This window comes from Gordionus sp. m RMFG-2023, chromosome 3 (assembly GCF_954871325.1).
Source record: "Gordionus sp. m RMFG-2023 chromosome 3, tfGorSpeb1-WG-v2, whole genome shotgun sequence".
NCBI classification, from domain to species: Eukaryota; Metazoa; Nematomorpha; class Gordioida; order Chordodea; family Parachordodidae; genus Gordionus; species Gordionus sp. m RMFG-2023.
The window spans coordinates 24,459,831-24,475,492 of NC_088777.1; the positions used below are offsets into that span (position 1 = coordinate 24,459,831).

The window sequence follows — 15,662 nt, forward strand, 5'->3', positions numbered from 1 at the left end:
AATAAATTTCAAAATTAGAAATTTTATACAGATTACTATTTTAAAAATTGATTGTAAATATCTATATTTTAAAAAAATAAAATTACAATAAAATATAAGTAATTCTTGTATGCAATTTAAAAAAATATAATTTAACAGTTATATTTAATACAAATGAGTATATTATATAAATAATTCTTATTGTAGGTGCAATACTATTATTAAATATAGTATAAAAATATCATGACTAAAAATTCATTATAATTAAGTTTTACATATAAAAATTTTATGACTAAGAAAATATTACAATTATATGATTTGAATTTATAAAGAGAGGTCTACTTTTCTCTGAGATTTGACTAATTCATCTAGAATCAAAATTTTATCTAGAATAATCTCTTTATAAATATTTAATAGGGCTAATCCATTTAAACGGTTTTCACCGGTGCTATTTCTTAAATAGGTTTTTAACCTTTTCAAAGTTGAAAAAGACCTTTCATTAGTGCAGGTACTAATCGGTAAAGTATCTAAAATAAAAAACAATGTTTTGATATTGGGCAGGGAATCTAAAGTGCAATTACACATGGAAAGGGCCTGTAAAGCATTTTTTGGTCTCAAAGAGTACTCTATTCTGCCAAGATTTTTATACCAAAATTCGACATCACAAAGTAACTTATCATACGACCCTAATAAATCATCAGAATAAAACTCTGAGATGTTCTTAATATCCTCTCGCGTTTCAAGTGTAATCAACAATTCAGACTCAACCGGCAAAAGAAAATAAAAGCTTTTTAAAATAAAATTGTGACTTATAAATCTTTCCTTTAATTGAAATAAAAATGTATCAATAAGTGGAATAAAAATGTTAATTTTATAAAAATCCTCAATCGTAGATGCATCAATATTTGAGCGATTGGATTGTCTAGAAACTACTCTAGGTTTAAAAATTTCAATCCCAAACATATTAGCGATCTCCTTTACTTTCTCATATATTTCGTGAAATTTTTCATCCACATTATCTCTGATATTTGTTAATATTTCAACAATATCCTTTGCCCTATTCATAACCTCCCTTAAATCCAAATCAATTTTTTGTAACATTTTGCTAAAATCATATGTATAATTAAATAAAAAATAAACACATTGAATTGAAATTAAAAATTGAGGCTTCGTAATAGCCTGTAAAAGATTTTCCGCATCTGCGGAATCATTTTCTTTGCGTAATATGTATGATTCCAGTGCCGCAAAAATAACCTCATATAACTCGATAAAAACCTTCACCGATTGTTGTCTTTCAATGAATCTTGTGGGACAAAATCTTTTGAATTTTTTTTTTGAATTTTTTGAATCAATTTCATTTAACGTTTGGGTAAAAATCTCCCTCTTCTTGGGTGGGGTAAAGAAGTCACAAACCGACGATATTGTTTCTAAATTTTGAAAAATATATAAAAATTATATAAAGATATCTATAATACATAATAAAATCTAATAAATTTCCATTAAATCAAAATCTTTTTACGTAAACTGTTCCGGATGTCTCTAATTTCACATGCCTCAGTTATCATCAAATTCAGGCAATGTGAACTGCAGTGAACATAAAGAGCTGTGCTATAAAGCTCTCTAATTCTTGACTGGACCCCTTTAACATGGCCACTCATCGAGGGAGCTCCATTGTACCCTTGGCCTCTCAGTAGATTTAAATTTAAATCCAGGTTTTGAAGTGATTTAATAATTTGATTAGCAATCGTTTCTGACTTAGTGTCCGGTAATTCAATAAATTAAACAAATAGTTCCTTCATTTTATAATTACCTGATTCCATATCAATAAACCTTATTGCTATGGATAGTTGTTCAATATTACCAATATCGGAAGTTTCATCCGCCAAAACACTAAAAAATGGTGATGCTTTGACTTTTGAAGAAACTTCCTTTAATATAAACTGATTGCATATTGATATTATTTCATTTTGAATAGTGGGACTTAGGTAAGTAGCATTTTTAGAGGAGCTTTCAAAAAGCTTTAGGTAGTTGTCATTATTATTACATTAAAATTTCAATAATTCCTTGAAATTTCCTTCATTGTGAGAAGGGGATGTAAGTGTTAGGGGGCCAGGGGATATCCTATGAGCTCTTAACGCCAAGCCCTGCCTCCCTAACTAAATGATAGCATCAATAATTATAATTATTCTTGATCGATTTTTTGTAACAATATCAAAAAAAATTTTATTCAATACATTGGATATTGATATCTTTTGATTCATTGAGATTTCTTTTAAAGAATCCATTATCTCACAGGAATTAAGATGATATTTATTTTTTTGATGATAATTAAAATTTTCGAGCGCATTTTTCCATCTTATGTACACCTGACTTACCAATGTTTTGAGTTTTTGTAACCCATTTCCAGCATATCTTGGGGAAAATATGACGCAAACTTTACAAAATGCGCCCTTTTCATCGGCTGAGTAAGCAAGCCACTTATATTTGTTAAGCCAGTGAAAGGTTAAATTTCTTTTGCCCAAGGGCAATGGAAATTTATAACATTTGTCAGGTATCCAAATATTTTCAACAGCTAACAATTTTTCATTATCATTTTTAAAATGAAAATTTAAGTAAAGTGAAACATCTTTTTGAGAACGGTGTGGTGTTTCTATATTTTTTTTTAGATTTTAAATGATATATTTCAATATGAATTTCAATGTTAAGAGCTGAGCAGCACAAGGAAAAAATCTGGATTATAAAAAATGTATCTCAGATAGATATCAAAGTTTCTTAATAAAAATTTAAAGACAGATACAAGTAGAAGGAAATTACTATAGAATATCTTACCAATTTTAATTAATATTTTTATATTTGTAGGATGGTAATATTTAAATTATGAAAATAAGTTCCTAAATATTATAAGCTGCCCAAGATTGTATATACAAAAGATTTTAAGAAAATAATTATGTTCTTCACAAATAAATAATAAAAACTGTATTTTATAAACTATTCTAGTTTAATTGGTAATGATAAATCATCTGTATCTAAGATTCATTTTTTCACAACAAATCTGTATCTAGATTATTTTTCTGGAGGGCCTGCCCAACTCTGTTTGTATTGTAGATACAAGTTTTCAATACTGCTCAACTTTGTTTGATTTATAATGTACTACCTTTTGCAAAATAACACAAAAAAATGACTAACTTTAAAATTATAACTAAATATCGTACATTGCAAAATTTTAATAACTCAAAATGAAAATAGTATAATTTACAAATAAAAAAAATGGAATTAAAATAAATACTATACCATCATTTGATGATTTTCCAGCCAAATCAACTGATAGCTCACATGCTTTTGTAACACATAATATTTCTATTTTTAATTAAAAAATATTAGAAATTATAAATAATTTAGAATATATACCATCATTTGATGATTTTGTAGCTAACTCATCATTGGTTTTCCCATGGAGATGGAGTGGTAATGATATGTCTGGTATTTCTAATTTCAAGATTTAAATAAAAGATATTGATAATACCATTACCTTCGAACTCAACTGATGGCTGATTTTCACTAGCAACATCCATATATATTTCTAATTCAAATTACATAACTTAAATTTTATAAATAAATTAATATATACCTTTTTCTTTTTGTTGTTGACAAAAAAATTTACGGATATCCATATTTAAAAATTATAAAAACTTAAAATTTACAAACAAAACAAACTATCTAAATAGTTTAAATTTAAAAATATATATTTAATAATTAAATTTATAAATATCTAATTTAACTATGCCAAGCCAGAAAATATTTACAAAATATCTTTATTGTTATTTAATATTCTAATTTAACTATGCCAGAAATTATTTACAAATACAATATATCTTTATTCTTATTGTTGTTTTCAATACTTCTCAACTCTGCTTGGCTTATAATGTACTACCTTTTGAATAACACAAAAAAATGACTAACTTTTAAATATCGTACATTGCAAAATTTTAATAACTCAAAATGAAAATAGTATAATTTACAAATAAAAAAAATGGAATTAAAATAAATACTATACCATCATTTGATGATTTTCCAGCTAAATCAACTGATAGCTCACATGCTTTTGTAACACATAATGTTTCTTATTTTAATTAAAAAATATTCGAAATTATAAATAATTTAGAATATATACCATCATTTGATGATTTTGTAGCTAACTCATCATTGGTTTTCCCATGGAGTGGTAATGGTATGTCTGGTCTTTCTAATTGCAAGATTTAAATAAAAGATATTATAAATAATACCATTACCTTCGTCATCTGAGGATACAACGAAAACCAACTCAACTGATGGCTGATTTTTACTAGCAAGAGCAACATCTATATCTATATATATTTCTAATTCAAATTACACAACTTAAATTTTTATATACCTTTTTATTTTTGTTGTTGACGAAAAAACTTACGGATATCCATATTTAAAAATTATAAAAAATTAAAATTACATACAATATATCTTTATTCTTTTATTGTTATTTAATATTTTAGTTCATATAATTTATATATATTTTTAAACGATGTGATCATTTAAAATTAAAACTCCTTTTTTTATAAATATATTTCATTGTGATATTCATATTCATACTGTATTATATATTATCTTATTTCTCTAAATTGAAACCGTTTTTTAAATATAATTATTCGCAATAAAAAAATAATAATTTTTTATTTTATAAAAAAAAAAAAAAATTTCCATGGGGGGGGGGGGGGTCGACCCCCCCTTGTCTACGCCACTGATTAACAAGGTATTAATAAACTTTCATTCTAACATGGCCTGTTTATACATTTACATTTATAATATTAGACATAAGTTTATTTTAAAAAGATTAGATAATATAGAAGGTAATTAAAGTTCTGAAATGGTGAAGGAAATCTAGAGATCTTATAATTTAATCTAACAACAAGCTATTTGTGGATATATCTTATTTTGAATAGGCAGAGAATTTCAAATCAAATATGTGAATTAAAATATGACACTTTTAATAAACTTTAATTTTCAAGCCTAACCTTTTTAATATTTATTATTTAATTACTTAACATTTAAAATTAAGTTATGTAAATTAAAATAAGCACATCTTGTCAGTTTATAGATTTGTAAAATACTGAGCTTAAAGATTATTATTTTTCTGGATTACTCTCTGATAAAAATTGTAAATATCATTATTAGTTATATTATTTAAAACTTTTTAAATAAAAATTGCAAATTAAGAAAACCAGCAAAAAAAATTGCTTCTTTTTTTTACTAAAATAAATATAATTCTATGTTTGGGACAGAACAATTAGAATTGAAAAAAATGTGCTATTGTTGAGCTTAAAAAAAATTAGGAAAATAGGCTTTTTTTTAAATAAATTTATTACAAACCTGTCTTTTTTATTGGCATATATTTACAAATAATTGATATAAATTTGTAGTTATATATATGAAATCAAATGTTTATATTTTTCTAATTGAATAATTTTTTGTGAATTTGAATTGCTTGTAGAAGTGTTTCACATTTATAAGTATGGGTTATCAAGAAAAATTATTAGCTTGTCTAACTATTATACTATTGTTGTTCTACCTATTATTCGATTTATATTTAAAAAAATGGAAACATTTGAATATATTCTTAAATATAGTGATTTATATGTTTAAATAAAATGTGGTAAAATGTTATTAACAAATATTAGGCCACTTCCAAACACCACGTTTTATCAAAACGTTTTCCGAGGCACGTTTTTCGCAATATTTTTAGTTCGGGTCCGCTTTATATACTCTTAAAAATAACAAAAAGACAAATAAGCTAAAATGGCTGTCAAAATGGCCCCTATAAGTTTGAAGCGAGAGATTTAAAAAAATATCAAAAATTTGACTTTTACAGATTAGATAGTTTTTTCTATTTATGTATTTAATATTAAATTAATATCATTATAAATTTTAGTAAATACCTTAATCAAATATTTAATATAATTATATAATTAATATTAAAATCATTTAATATAAATTTTAATAAATATATAATTGTAATATTTAACATAATATATTATTAATATAATATTTAAAGTAAATAAATTAATTTAATATAAATAAAAATATATAATTGTAATATTTAACAAAATATATTATTAATATAATATTTAAAGTAATTAAATTAATTTAATATAAATAAAAATATATAATTTATATTAATATAAATTTTAGTAATATATAATTATATAATATGATTTAATTATAATGTAATAATTAATATTATTAATATAATTAATATATAATTAAAATAGAATAATTTATATTATATATTTCATATTTTATATATTAATAATATTATTTATCTATTTAATATAATTTATTTATAATTCAATATTATATATAATACAATATGGTTAATATTACTAGGAACTCCATTATTAAAATTTTTATAGTAGAGATTTTTACTCATTATTCCTATAAATATCAGATTTACTCATATTTCAATTTTATTTTAGATTTCTAATGATTAATGGGAATATGTTGATCTCTTTTCTTACTAGGAACTCCATTAATAAAATTTTTATCGTAGAGATTTATACTTATTATTCCTATAAATATCAGATTTGCTCATATTTTAATTTTATTTTAAGATTTCTAATGATTAATGGGAATATGTTAATCTCTTTTCCTACTAGGAACTCCATTAATAAAATTTTTGTCGTTGAGATAAATACTTATTATTCCTATAAATATCAGATTTACTCATATTTTAATTTTTTTTTAGATTTCTAACGATTAATGGGAATATGTTAATCTCTTTTCTTACTAGGAACTCCATTAATAAAATTTTTATTATAGAGATTTATACTTATTATTCCTATAAATATCAGATTTACTCATATTTTAATTTTTTTTTAGATTTCTAATGATTAATGGGAATATGTTGATCTCTTTTCCTACTAGGAACTCCATTAATAAAATTTTTATCGTAGAGATTTATACTTATTATTCCTATAAATATCAGATTTACTCATATTTTAATTTTTTCTAGATTTCTAATGATTAATGGGAGTATGTTGATCTCTTTTCTTACTAATCGTTGAGATTTATACTTATTATTTCTATAAATATCAGATTTACTCATATTTTAATTTTTTTTTAGATTTCTAATGATTAATGGGAATATGTTGATCTCTTTTCCTACTAGGAACTCCATTAATAAAATTTTTATCGTAGAGATTTATACTTATTATTCCTATAAATATCAGATTTGCTCATATTTTAATTTTTTTTTAGATTTCTAATGATTAATGGGAATATGTTAATCTCTTTTCCTACTACGAACTCCATTAATAAAATTTTTATCGTTAAGATAAATACTTATTATTCCTATAAATATCAGCTTTACTCATATTTTAATTTTTTTTTAGATTTCTAATGATTAATGGGAATATGTTGATCTCTTTTCTTACTAGGAACTCCATTAATAAAATTTTTATCGTAGAGATTTATACTTATTATTCCTAAAAATATCAGATTTACTCATATTTTAATTTTTTTTTAGATTTCTAATGATTAATGGGAATATGTTGATCTCTTTTCCTACTAGGAACTCCATTAATAAAATTTTTATCGTTGAGATAAATACTTATTATTCCTATAAATATCAGATTTATTCATATTTTAATTTTTTTTTAGATTTCTAATGATTAATGGGAATATGTTAATCTCTTTTCCTACTAGGAACTCCATTAATAAAATTTTTATCGTGGAGATTTATACTTATTATTCCTATAAATATCAGATTTACTCATATTTTAATTTTTTTTTAGATTTCTAATGATTAATGGGAATATGTTGATCTCTTTTCCTACTAGGAACTCCATTAATAAAATTTTATCGTTGAGATAAATACTTATTATTCCTATAAATATCAGATTTACTCATATTTTAAATTTTTTTTAGATTTCTAATGATTAATGGGAATATGTTGATCTCTTTTCCTACTAGGAACTCCATTAATAAAATTTTATCGTTGAGATAAATACTTATTATTCCTATAAATATCAGATTTACTCATATTTTTTTTTTTAGATTTCTAATGATTAATGGGAATATGTTCTACTAGGAACTCTATTAATAAAAATTTTATCGTAGAGATTTATACTTATTATTCCTATAAATATCAGATTTGCTCATATTTTAATTTTATTTTAAGATTTCTAATGATTAATGGGAATATGTTAATATCTTTTCCTACTAGGAACTCCATTAATAAAATTTTTATCGTTGAGATAAATACTTATTATTCCTATAAATATCAGATTTATTCATATTTTAATTTTTTTTTAGATTTCTAATGATTAATGGGAATATGTTAATCTCTTTTCCTACTAGGAACTCCATTAATAAAATTTTTATCGTGGAGATTTATACTTATTATTCCTATAAATATCAGATTTACTCATATTTTAATTTTTTTTAGATTTCTAATGATTAATGGGAATATGTTGATCTCTTTTCCTACTAGGAACTCCATTAATAAAATTTTATCGTTGAGATAAATACTTATTATTCCTATAAATATCAGATTTACTCATATTTTTTTTTTTTAGATTTCTAATGATTAATGGGAATATGTTAATCTCTTTTCCTACTAGGAACTCTATTAATAAAATTTTTATCGTAGAGATTTATACTTATTATTCCTATAAATATCAGATTTGCTCATATTTTAATTTTATTTTAAGAATTCTAATGATTAATGGGAATATGTTAATCTCTTTTCCTACTAGGAACTCCATTAATAAAATTTTTATCGTTGAGATAAATACTTATTATTCCTATAAATATCAGATTTGCTCATATTTTAATTTTATTTTAAGATTTCTAATGATTAATGGGAATATGTTAATCTCTTTTCCTACTAGGAACTCCATTAATAAAATTTTTATCGTTGAGATAAATACTTATTATTTCTATAAATATCAGATTTACTCATATTTTAATTTTTTTTTAGATTTCTAATGATTAATGGGAATATGTTGATCTCTTTTCCTACTAGGAACTCCATTAATAAAATTTTTATCGTAGAGATTTATACTTATTATTCCTATAAATATCAGATTTGCTCATATTTTAATTTTTTTTTAGATTTCTAATGATTAATGGGAATATGTTAATCTCTTTTCCTACTACGAACTCCATTAATAAAATTTTTATCGTTAAGATAAATACTTATTATTCCTATAAATATCAGCTTTACTCATATTTTAATTTTTTTTTAGATTTCTAATGATTAATGGGAATATGTTGATCTCTTTTCTTACTAGGAACTCCATTAATAAAATTTTTATCGTAGAGATTTATACTTATTATTCCTAAAAATATCAGATTTACTCATATTTTAATTTTTTTTTAGATTTCTAATGATTAATGGGAATATGTTGATCTCTTTTCCTACTAGGAACTCCATTAATAAAATTTTTATCGTTGAGATAAATACTTATTATTCCTATAAATATCAGATTTATTCATATTTTAATTTTTTTTTAGATTTCTAATGATTAATGGGAATATGTTAATCTCTTTTCCTACTAGGAACTCCATTAATAAAATTTTTATCGTGGAGATTTATACTTATTATTCCTATAAATATCAGATTTACTCATATTTTAATTTTTTTTTAGATTTCTAATGATTAATGGGAATATGTTGATCTCTTTTCCTACTAGGAACTCCATTAATAAAATTTTATCGTTGAGATAAATACTTATTATTCCTATAAATATCAGATTTACTCATATTTTAATTTTTTTTTAGATTTCTAATGATTAATGGGAATATGTTGATCTCTTTTCCTACTAGGAACTCCATTAATAAAATTTTATCGTTGAGATAAATACTTATTATTCCTATAAATATCAGATTTACTCATATTTTTTTTTTTAGATTTCTAATGATTAATGGGAATATGTTCTACTAGGAACTCTATTAATAAAAATTTTATCGTAGAGATTTATACTTATTATTCCTATAAATATCAGATTTGCTCATATTTTAATTTTATTTTAAGATTTCTAATGATTAATGGGAATATGTTAATATCTTTTCCTACTAGGAACTCCATTAATAAAATTTTTATCGTTGAGATAAATACTTATTATTCCTATAAATATCAGATTTATTCATATTTTAATTTTTTTTTAGATTTCTAATGATTAATGGGAATATGTTAATCTCTTTTCCTACTAGGAACTCCATTAATAAAATTTTTATCGTGGAGATTTATACTTATTATTCCTATAAATATCAGATTTACTCATATTTTAATTTTTTTTAGATTTCTAATGATTAATGGGAATATGTTGATCTCTTTTCCTACTAGGAACTCCATTAATAAAATTTTATCGTTGAGATAAATACTTATTATTCCTATAAATATCAGATTTACTCATATTTTTTTTTTTAGATTTCTAATGATTAATGGGAATATGTTAATCTCTTTTCCTACTAGGAACTCTATTAATAAAATTTTTATCGTAGAGATTTATACTTATTATTCCTATAAATATCAGATTTGCTCATATTTTAATTTTATTTTAAGATTTCTAATGATTAATGGGAATATGTTAATCTCTTTTCCTACTAGGAACTCCATTAATAAAATTTTTATCGTTGAGATAAATACTTATTATTCCTATAAATATCAGATTTACTCATATTTTAATTTTTTTTTAGATTTCTAATGATTAATGGGAATATGTTGATCTCTTTTCCTACTAGGAACTCCATTAATAAAATTTTATCGTTGAGATAAATACTTATTATTCCTATAAATATCAGATTTACTCATATTTTTTTTTTAGATTTCTAATGATTAATGGGAATATGTTAATCTCTTTTCCTACTAGGAACTCTATTAATAAAATTTTTATCGTAGAGATTTATACTTATTATTCCTATAAATATCAGATTTGCTCATATTTTAATTTTATTTTAAGATTTCTAATGATTAATGGGAATATGTTAATCTCTTTTCCTACTAGGAACTCCATTAATAAAATTTTTATCGTTGAGATAAATACTTATTATTCCTATAAATATCAGATTTATTCATATTTTAATTTTTTTTTAGATTTCTAATGATTAATGGGAATATGTTAATCTCTTTTCCTACTAGGAACTCCATTAATAAAATTTTTATCGTGGAGATTTATACTTATTATTCCTATAAATATCAGATTTACTCATATTTTAATTTTTTTTTAGATTTCTAATGATTAATGGGAATATGTTGATCTCTTTTCCTACTAGGAACTCCATTAATAAAATTTTTATCGTAGAGATTTATACTTATTATTCCTATAAATATCAGATTTACTCATATTTTAATTTTTTTCTAGATTTCTAATGATTAATGGGAATATGTTGATCTCTTTTCCTACTAGGAACTCCATTAATAAAATTTTTATCGTTGAGATAAATACTTTTTATTCCTATAAATATCAGATTTACTCATATTTAATTTTTTTTTAGATTTCTAATGATTAATGGGAAGTTAATCTCTTTTCCTACTAGGAACTCCATTAAAAAAATTTTTATCATAGGGATTTATACTTGTTATCCCTATAAATATGAGATTTATTTTGTTAGAGGTTTCTAGTTACTTATCTTACTAGGAAATCTATTTATCATACGTATTATGATTACAAATATTGTTAAAAGGCTCGATTTGAGTCAAGTTTTTAAAAACGGCTAATTCAAATTTTCGATAGCAAAATATTGATTAAGCCTCGAGATTTAGCTAATAGATGCCAAACCTTTATGCTACCTCTGAGCAAGGTCTGCTGGCTTGCCTAATATTTTTTGGATAAAATATTGAGTTAGCCATTTTTAAAAATCGGCTCAAATCGAGCCGTTTAACAACATTACTTATAAATAATATGATATAATGAATAAGCATGCATGTTGTAAGAATAATGAAATATAAGCCTAACAATTTTATTATTACTTTTGCTATTATATCAATAGTATATATAAATATTATTATTGTGATTGATAAATATAAAATAATGATTGCAATTGTATAATAATGCTATATAAAATAATGATTGCAATTTATATATCAATAGTATATAAATTTATATTTATTGAGACTATATATTGATGAAGGTATATAAAATAAAGATTGCAATTTGCATATCAATTATAAAATTATATTTATTAAGACTGTATATTGATGGTGGTGTATAAAAATTTGTATATATTGCAATTGAATATTAATTGTATATAAAATGATGATTACAATTTGTATTTCAATAGTAATATATAAAATTAGGGTAATTACTTTTTGCATATCAATATTATATAAAATGGTGTAAATTTGGCATAAAAAGCATTAAAAAATGAAAATTTTGACAGCATGATCATAATATTGATAAAGAGTGATGTGAATTTTTAGGTAAAAACCTAATAATTAATAAATATCTATGTATGCATATAATAATTTTCTCTATTTTGAGAATATAAATAATTATTAGAAAATAGTAGATTTTTATTAAATTTAGATTTTATAAATTTATATTGGGCATTTTGCTTTAAAAAAATTAATTGTTCCTGAATGGATTATAAATGATGCTAAGATTAAAATTTCCAGGTTAACAAGATAGCATATTATAAATTTTCTTTGGTTGGTTGGAGTTCCTGAATGGATTATATCATGTAATGCTAAGATTAAAATTTCCAGGTTAACAAGATAGCATATTTTAAATTTACTTTGGTTGGTTGGAGTTCCTGAATGGATTATATCAATTGATGCTAAGAAGAAAATTTCCAGGTTAACAAGATAGCATATTAGCAATATATTCTAAGAAGAAAATTTCCAGGTTAACAAGATAGCATATTGGCAATATATTCTAAGAAGAAAATTTTCAGGTTAACAAAATAGCATAATAGTAATATATTCTATAATTTACCTGGGTTGGTTATGGTCTCAAATGATGCTGGAGAAAATATTTTAGATAAACTTTCTAAGCAGGCAAGAGCTATAATATGATTATTTTATATAAGATTAATAAAAAATATACCAGAGCATTGTTTGGATACATTAAAGATATTGTTTTTAAATATCCCTTTACCCGCACATGATAGCTTGGTGCATTTGTAATACATAGTAGTATATAACTATCATATTTTCTAAAATGTGAAGGAATCATAAGGTAATATTTATATATAAAGTATATATTGATCAATCAGCTTGTTAAATTGAGCATACAAATTTTAAGCTTAAGCCTTAAGCAAAAAGTCACGCGACAAAACATCAAAACACAAAAAAAAAAGTATATCATGCGGCACGATACGAATATTTTTTACTTTCAAACAGCAACGATTTATATTTTACAGCTGATTTTTTTAAAATGAATCTTATAACTTAGATATTTTATTATGGATACATTATAAAAAAAACGAAAAGTAAGTATAATTTATAAAGAAAGAGATCTGTATATGATCTATATCAATTTAAATGAGAATTTAAATGATTCGCAATTCTTTCACTATCTTGGATTATCTAGGAATGTTTTCTATTATATACTTAACAAAATTGAAACTAGAATTATACATAAACAAACAAATGCAAAAACAACAATATCTCCTGAAAAGAGATTATTTGTTACTTTAAGGTAATATATTTAGTTATTAATATATATAAAAACCATTTAAGATACTTAAGAACGGGCCTTAATTATTCACAACTCTCTTATAGTAGCAGAATAAGCAAAAGTTGCATTGCTACAGAATTATTTAAAGACTATTTTAATTCTTAAATATATGTTTAATTTAACATTTTATCATTATATATTAAATAAATAAATTACTTTTGTATGTTTATATAAATTAATAAATTACTTTTGTATGTGTATATAATACATAACTATTTAAACTAAACATTTTCTACTATAATATTATTTATATAATTATAAATAAGAGTTTGCACATTAATTTTCATGGCGTCCTTAACTTCATTTGGCACCTTCTTTACATTATCAACCAAAGACAGGCACCATAATCTATCTGGGTCATTATCAATTTCTAACATTTTGTCAAAATATCTTTCCATTGGGTCTTTTGTTACTCTAGCCCTTTTTACAGGTCTTACATTCTCTTTATTATCTGTGATATTATTTAGTGTCTTTCTTGGTGTGGTGGAAGTAGTAAGAAATGATAGTGAATACCATTTCCATAAAGTGCTAGCTTTTGCAGCATCCCCTGAATGCACTTCTTCTCTCTTTCTCTTTTCCTTTAAATAAGAATTCAAATTCTTCCATTTTAATTTACAGACATTTGGGGATGAATCAAGCCTGGTAAATAATAAAGGATAAAAAATAATTTTATTTAAATAAAGATATAAATTATTAAAATTTATTCCATGCTTACTAATAAATAGTATCTAATTAAAAAGTCTGTTAATTAAAAATTATTATTATAAAATAGTCAATATTTTCAATATAAAGTCTTGTTCTACTTTTTAGCACATAAAGTCCATAGTTCATCTACTAATAATCTATTAGAATAATTATCATTAGATTGGTTCCATAAATCATCATGATCTTCTACAAAATTTATCAATTCAGATACAAAATTTCCTCTAAAATCATTTCATTTATTGAATATTAACGTTAAAAAAAATTACTTATTCATTTCAATTGTATCAGACGCCATTTAATCGTTAAAAAAATCAAGCTAGTTTGTTATTAAAATAATCGCAAAATCGTATGCATGAAAAAATCGTTTGGTTTGGAAGCACACATCTACTTAATTTGTTATTTATCGCTTTGAAAAAACGTCGTGTTTGGAAGTGGCCTTACGCGGGCAACAAAAACATATGTTTACTAGATAAATTTTAAAAATTGATTTTTTTTAGTTTTATAACTTATTCAAATTTATATATATAGTTGGTACATAAAAAATGTATTTATTACAAAGTTTGATAGTTTATATGCTTAAAATATATATAGATGATAAATATTTGCATAAAAACACAAACTGATTTTAAATAAATAAATTATTGGTTTTTAATCGTATAATTGCGAAAAATCGGATAATTGCGAATTTTTTAAATATTTTTGTCCCAAGCTTTCGCAATTAAACGGTTTTGACTTAAAATAAATAACCAAAAATGTATTTTAAGAAATGGAATATAAGCCAAAGATAAGTCTTAAGACAAAAGTGAAATGTATTATAATTATTAATAATAGATCCATAAAATTACTAAATAATATAATATATCAAATATAATTTTATAAAAAGTGAATAATTTTAATTTATTTATCATAATAAAAGTAAAATATAATTATAAAACTATTGATAAAATTAAATCATAAATTAAATATAAAAAAAGTACAATATAAACAATAGAATATTATATGTCGTAGATTTACAGTGTATCTAAATTTATCAATTATCATATGACAAACAACTAATTTAGCGAATTATATATTTTACAGAAAACTATAAAATATTAATAAGTACATCAGAAAATATATTTTAAAGACATTGTGGGATGAATAATATGAAGATTAATTTTTAATATCAATTTTTATTAAAAATAAATTGATGGCGTTAAATAATTGAATGCAAATTTATATTTATTATCAAGCATTAATTAGTAAAATTTGTTAAATATTAAATGTAAT

General features: G+C 22.5%; 2 protein-coding genes across 3 annotated transcripts; both read right to left on the bottom strand.

Annotated features, from left to right (window-relative positions):
• Positions 1 to 2,525: 2,525 nt before the first annotated feature.
• LOC135926821 (uncharacterized) lies at positions 2,526 to 13,140 on the bottom strand. The gene is made up of 7 exons (XM_065462751.1): positions 13,056 to 13,140; positions 12,945 to 13,013; positions 4,269 to 4,355; positions 4,151 to 4,222; positions 4,086 to 4,099; positions 3,271 to 3,315; positions 2,526 to 2,629 (listed from the first exon to the last, which is right to left on the bottom strand). Exons 1-7 carry the CDS (start codon positions 13,138 to 13,140, stop codon positions 2,588 to 2,590), a joined length of 414 nt encoding a protein of 137 aa, XP_065318823.1. The 3' UTR covers positions 2,526 to 2,587.
• LOC135926310 (uncharacterized) lies at positions 12,027 to 14,739 on the bottom strand. 2 transcript variants are annotated; one of them, XM_065462136.1, is made up of 7 exons: positions 14,660 to 14,739; positions 14,492 to 14,614; positions 13,988 to 14,327; positions 13,056 to 13,164; positions 12,945 to 13,013; positions 12,745 to 12,884; positions 12,027 to 12,696 (listed from the first exon to the last, which is right to left on the bottom strand). In XM_065462136.1, exons 1-4 carry the CDS (start codon positions 14,686 to 14,688, stop codon positions 13,156 to 13,158), a joined length of 501 nt encoding a protein of 166 aa, XP_065318208.1. In that variant the 5' UTR covers positions 14,689 to 14,739; the 3' UTR covers positions 12,027 to 12,696; positions 12,745 to 12,884; positions 12,945 to 13,013; positions 13,056 to 13,155. The 2 variants fall into 2 exon arrangements, with proteins under 2 accessions (XP_065318208.1, XP_065318207.1); XM_065462135.1 differs by having other exon boundaries at positions 13,876 to 14,327.
• Positions 14,740 to 15,662: the final 923 nt, after the last annotated feature.

Bases quoted from the DNA above. Each gene is read 5' to 3' on its own strand.
- LOC135926310 (XM_065462135.1), bottom strand. From the start codon at position 14,688: ATGGCGTCTGATACAATTGAAATGAATAA. The intron at 14,615-14,659 runs GTAATTTTTTTT...AAATGATTTTAG, and splicing joins GATACAATTGAAATGAATAA to AGGAAATTTTGTATCTGAAT. The intron at 14,328-14,491 runs GTAGAACAAGAC...ATTATTTACCAG, and splicing joins TGGACTTTATGTGCTAAAAA to GCTTGATTCATCCCCAAATG.
- LOC135926821 (XM_065462751.1), bottom strand. From the start codon at position 13,140: ATGTATTACAAATGCACCAAGCTATCATGTGCGGGTAAAGGGATATTT. The intron at 13,014-13,055 runs GTATATTTTTTA...ATCATATTATAG, and splicing joins TGTATCCAAACAATGCTCTG to CTCTTGCCTGCTTAGAAAGT. The intron at 2,630-3,270 runs GTATAGTATTTA...AAAAAAATATAG, and splicing joins TGGAAAATCATCAAATGATG to AAACACCACACCGTTCTCAA.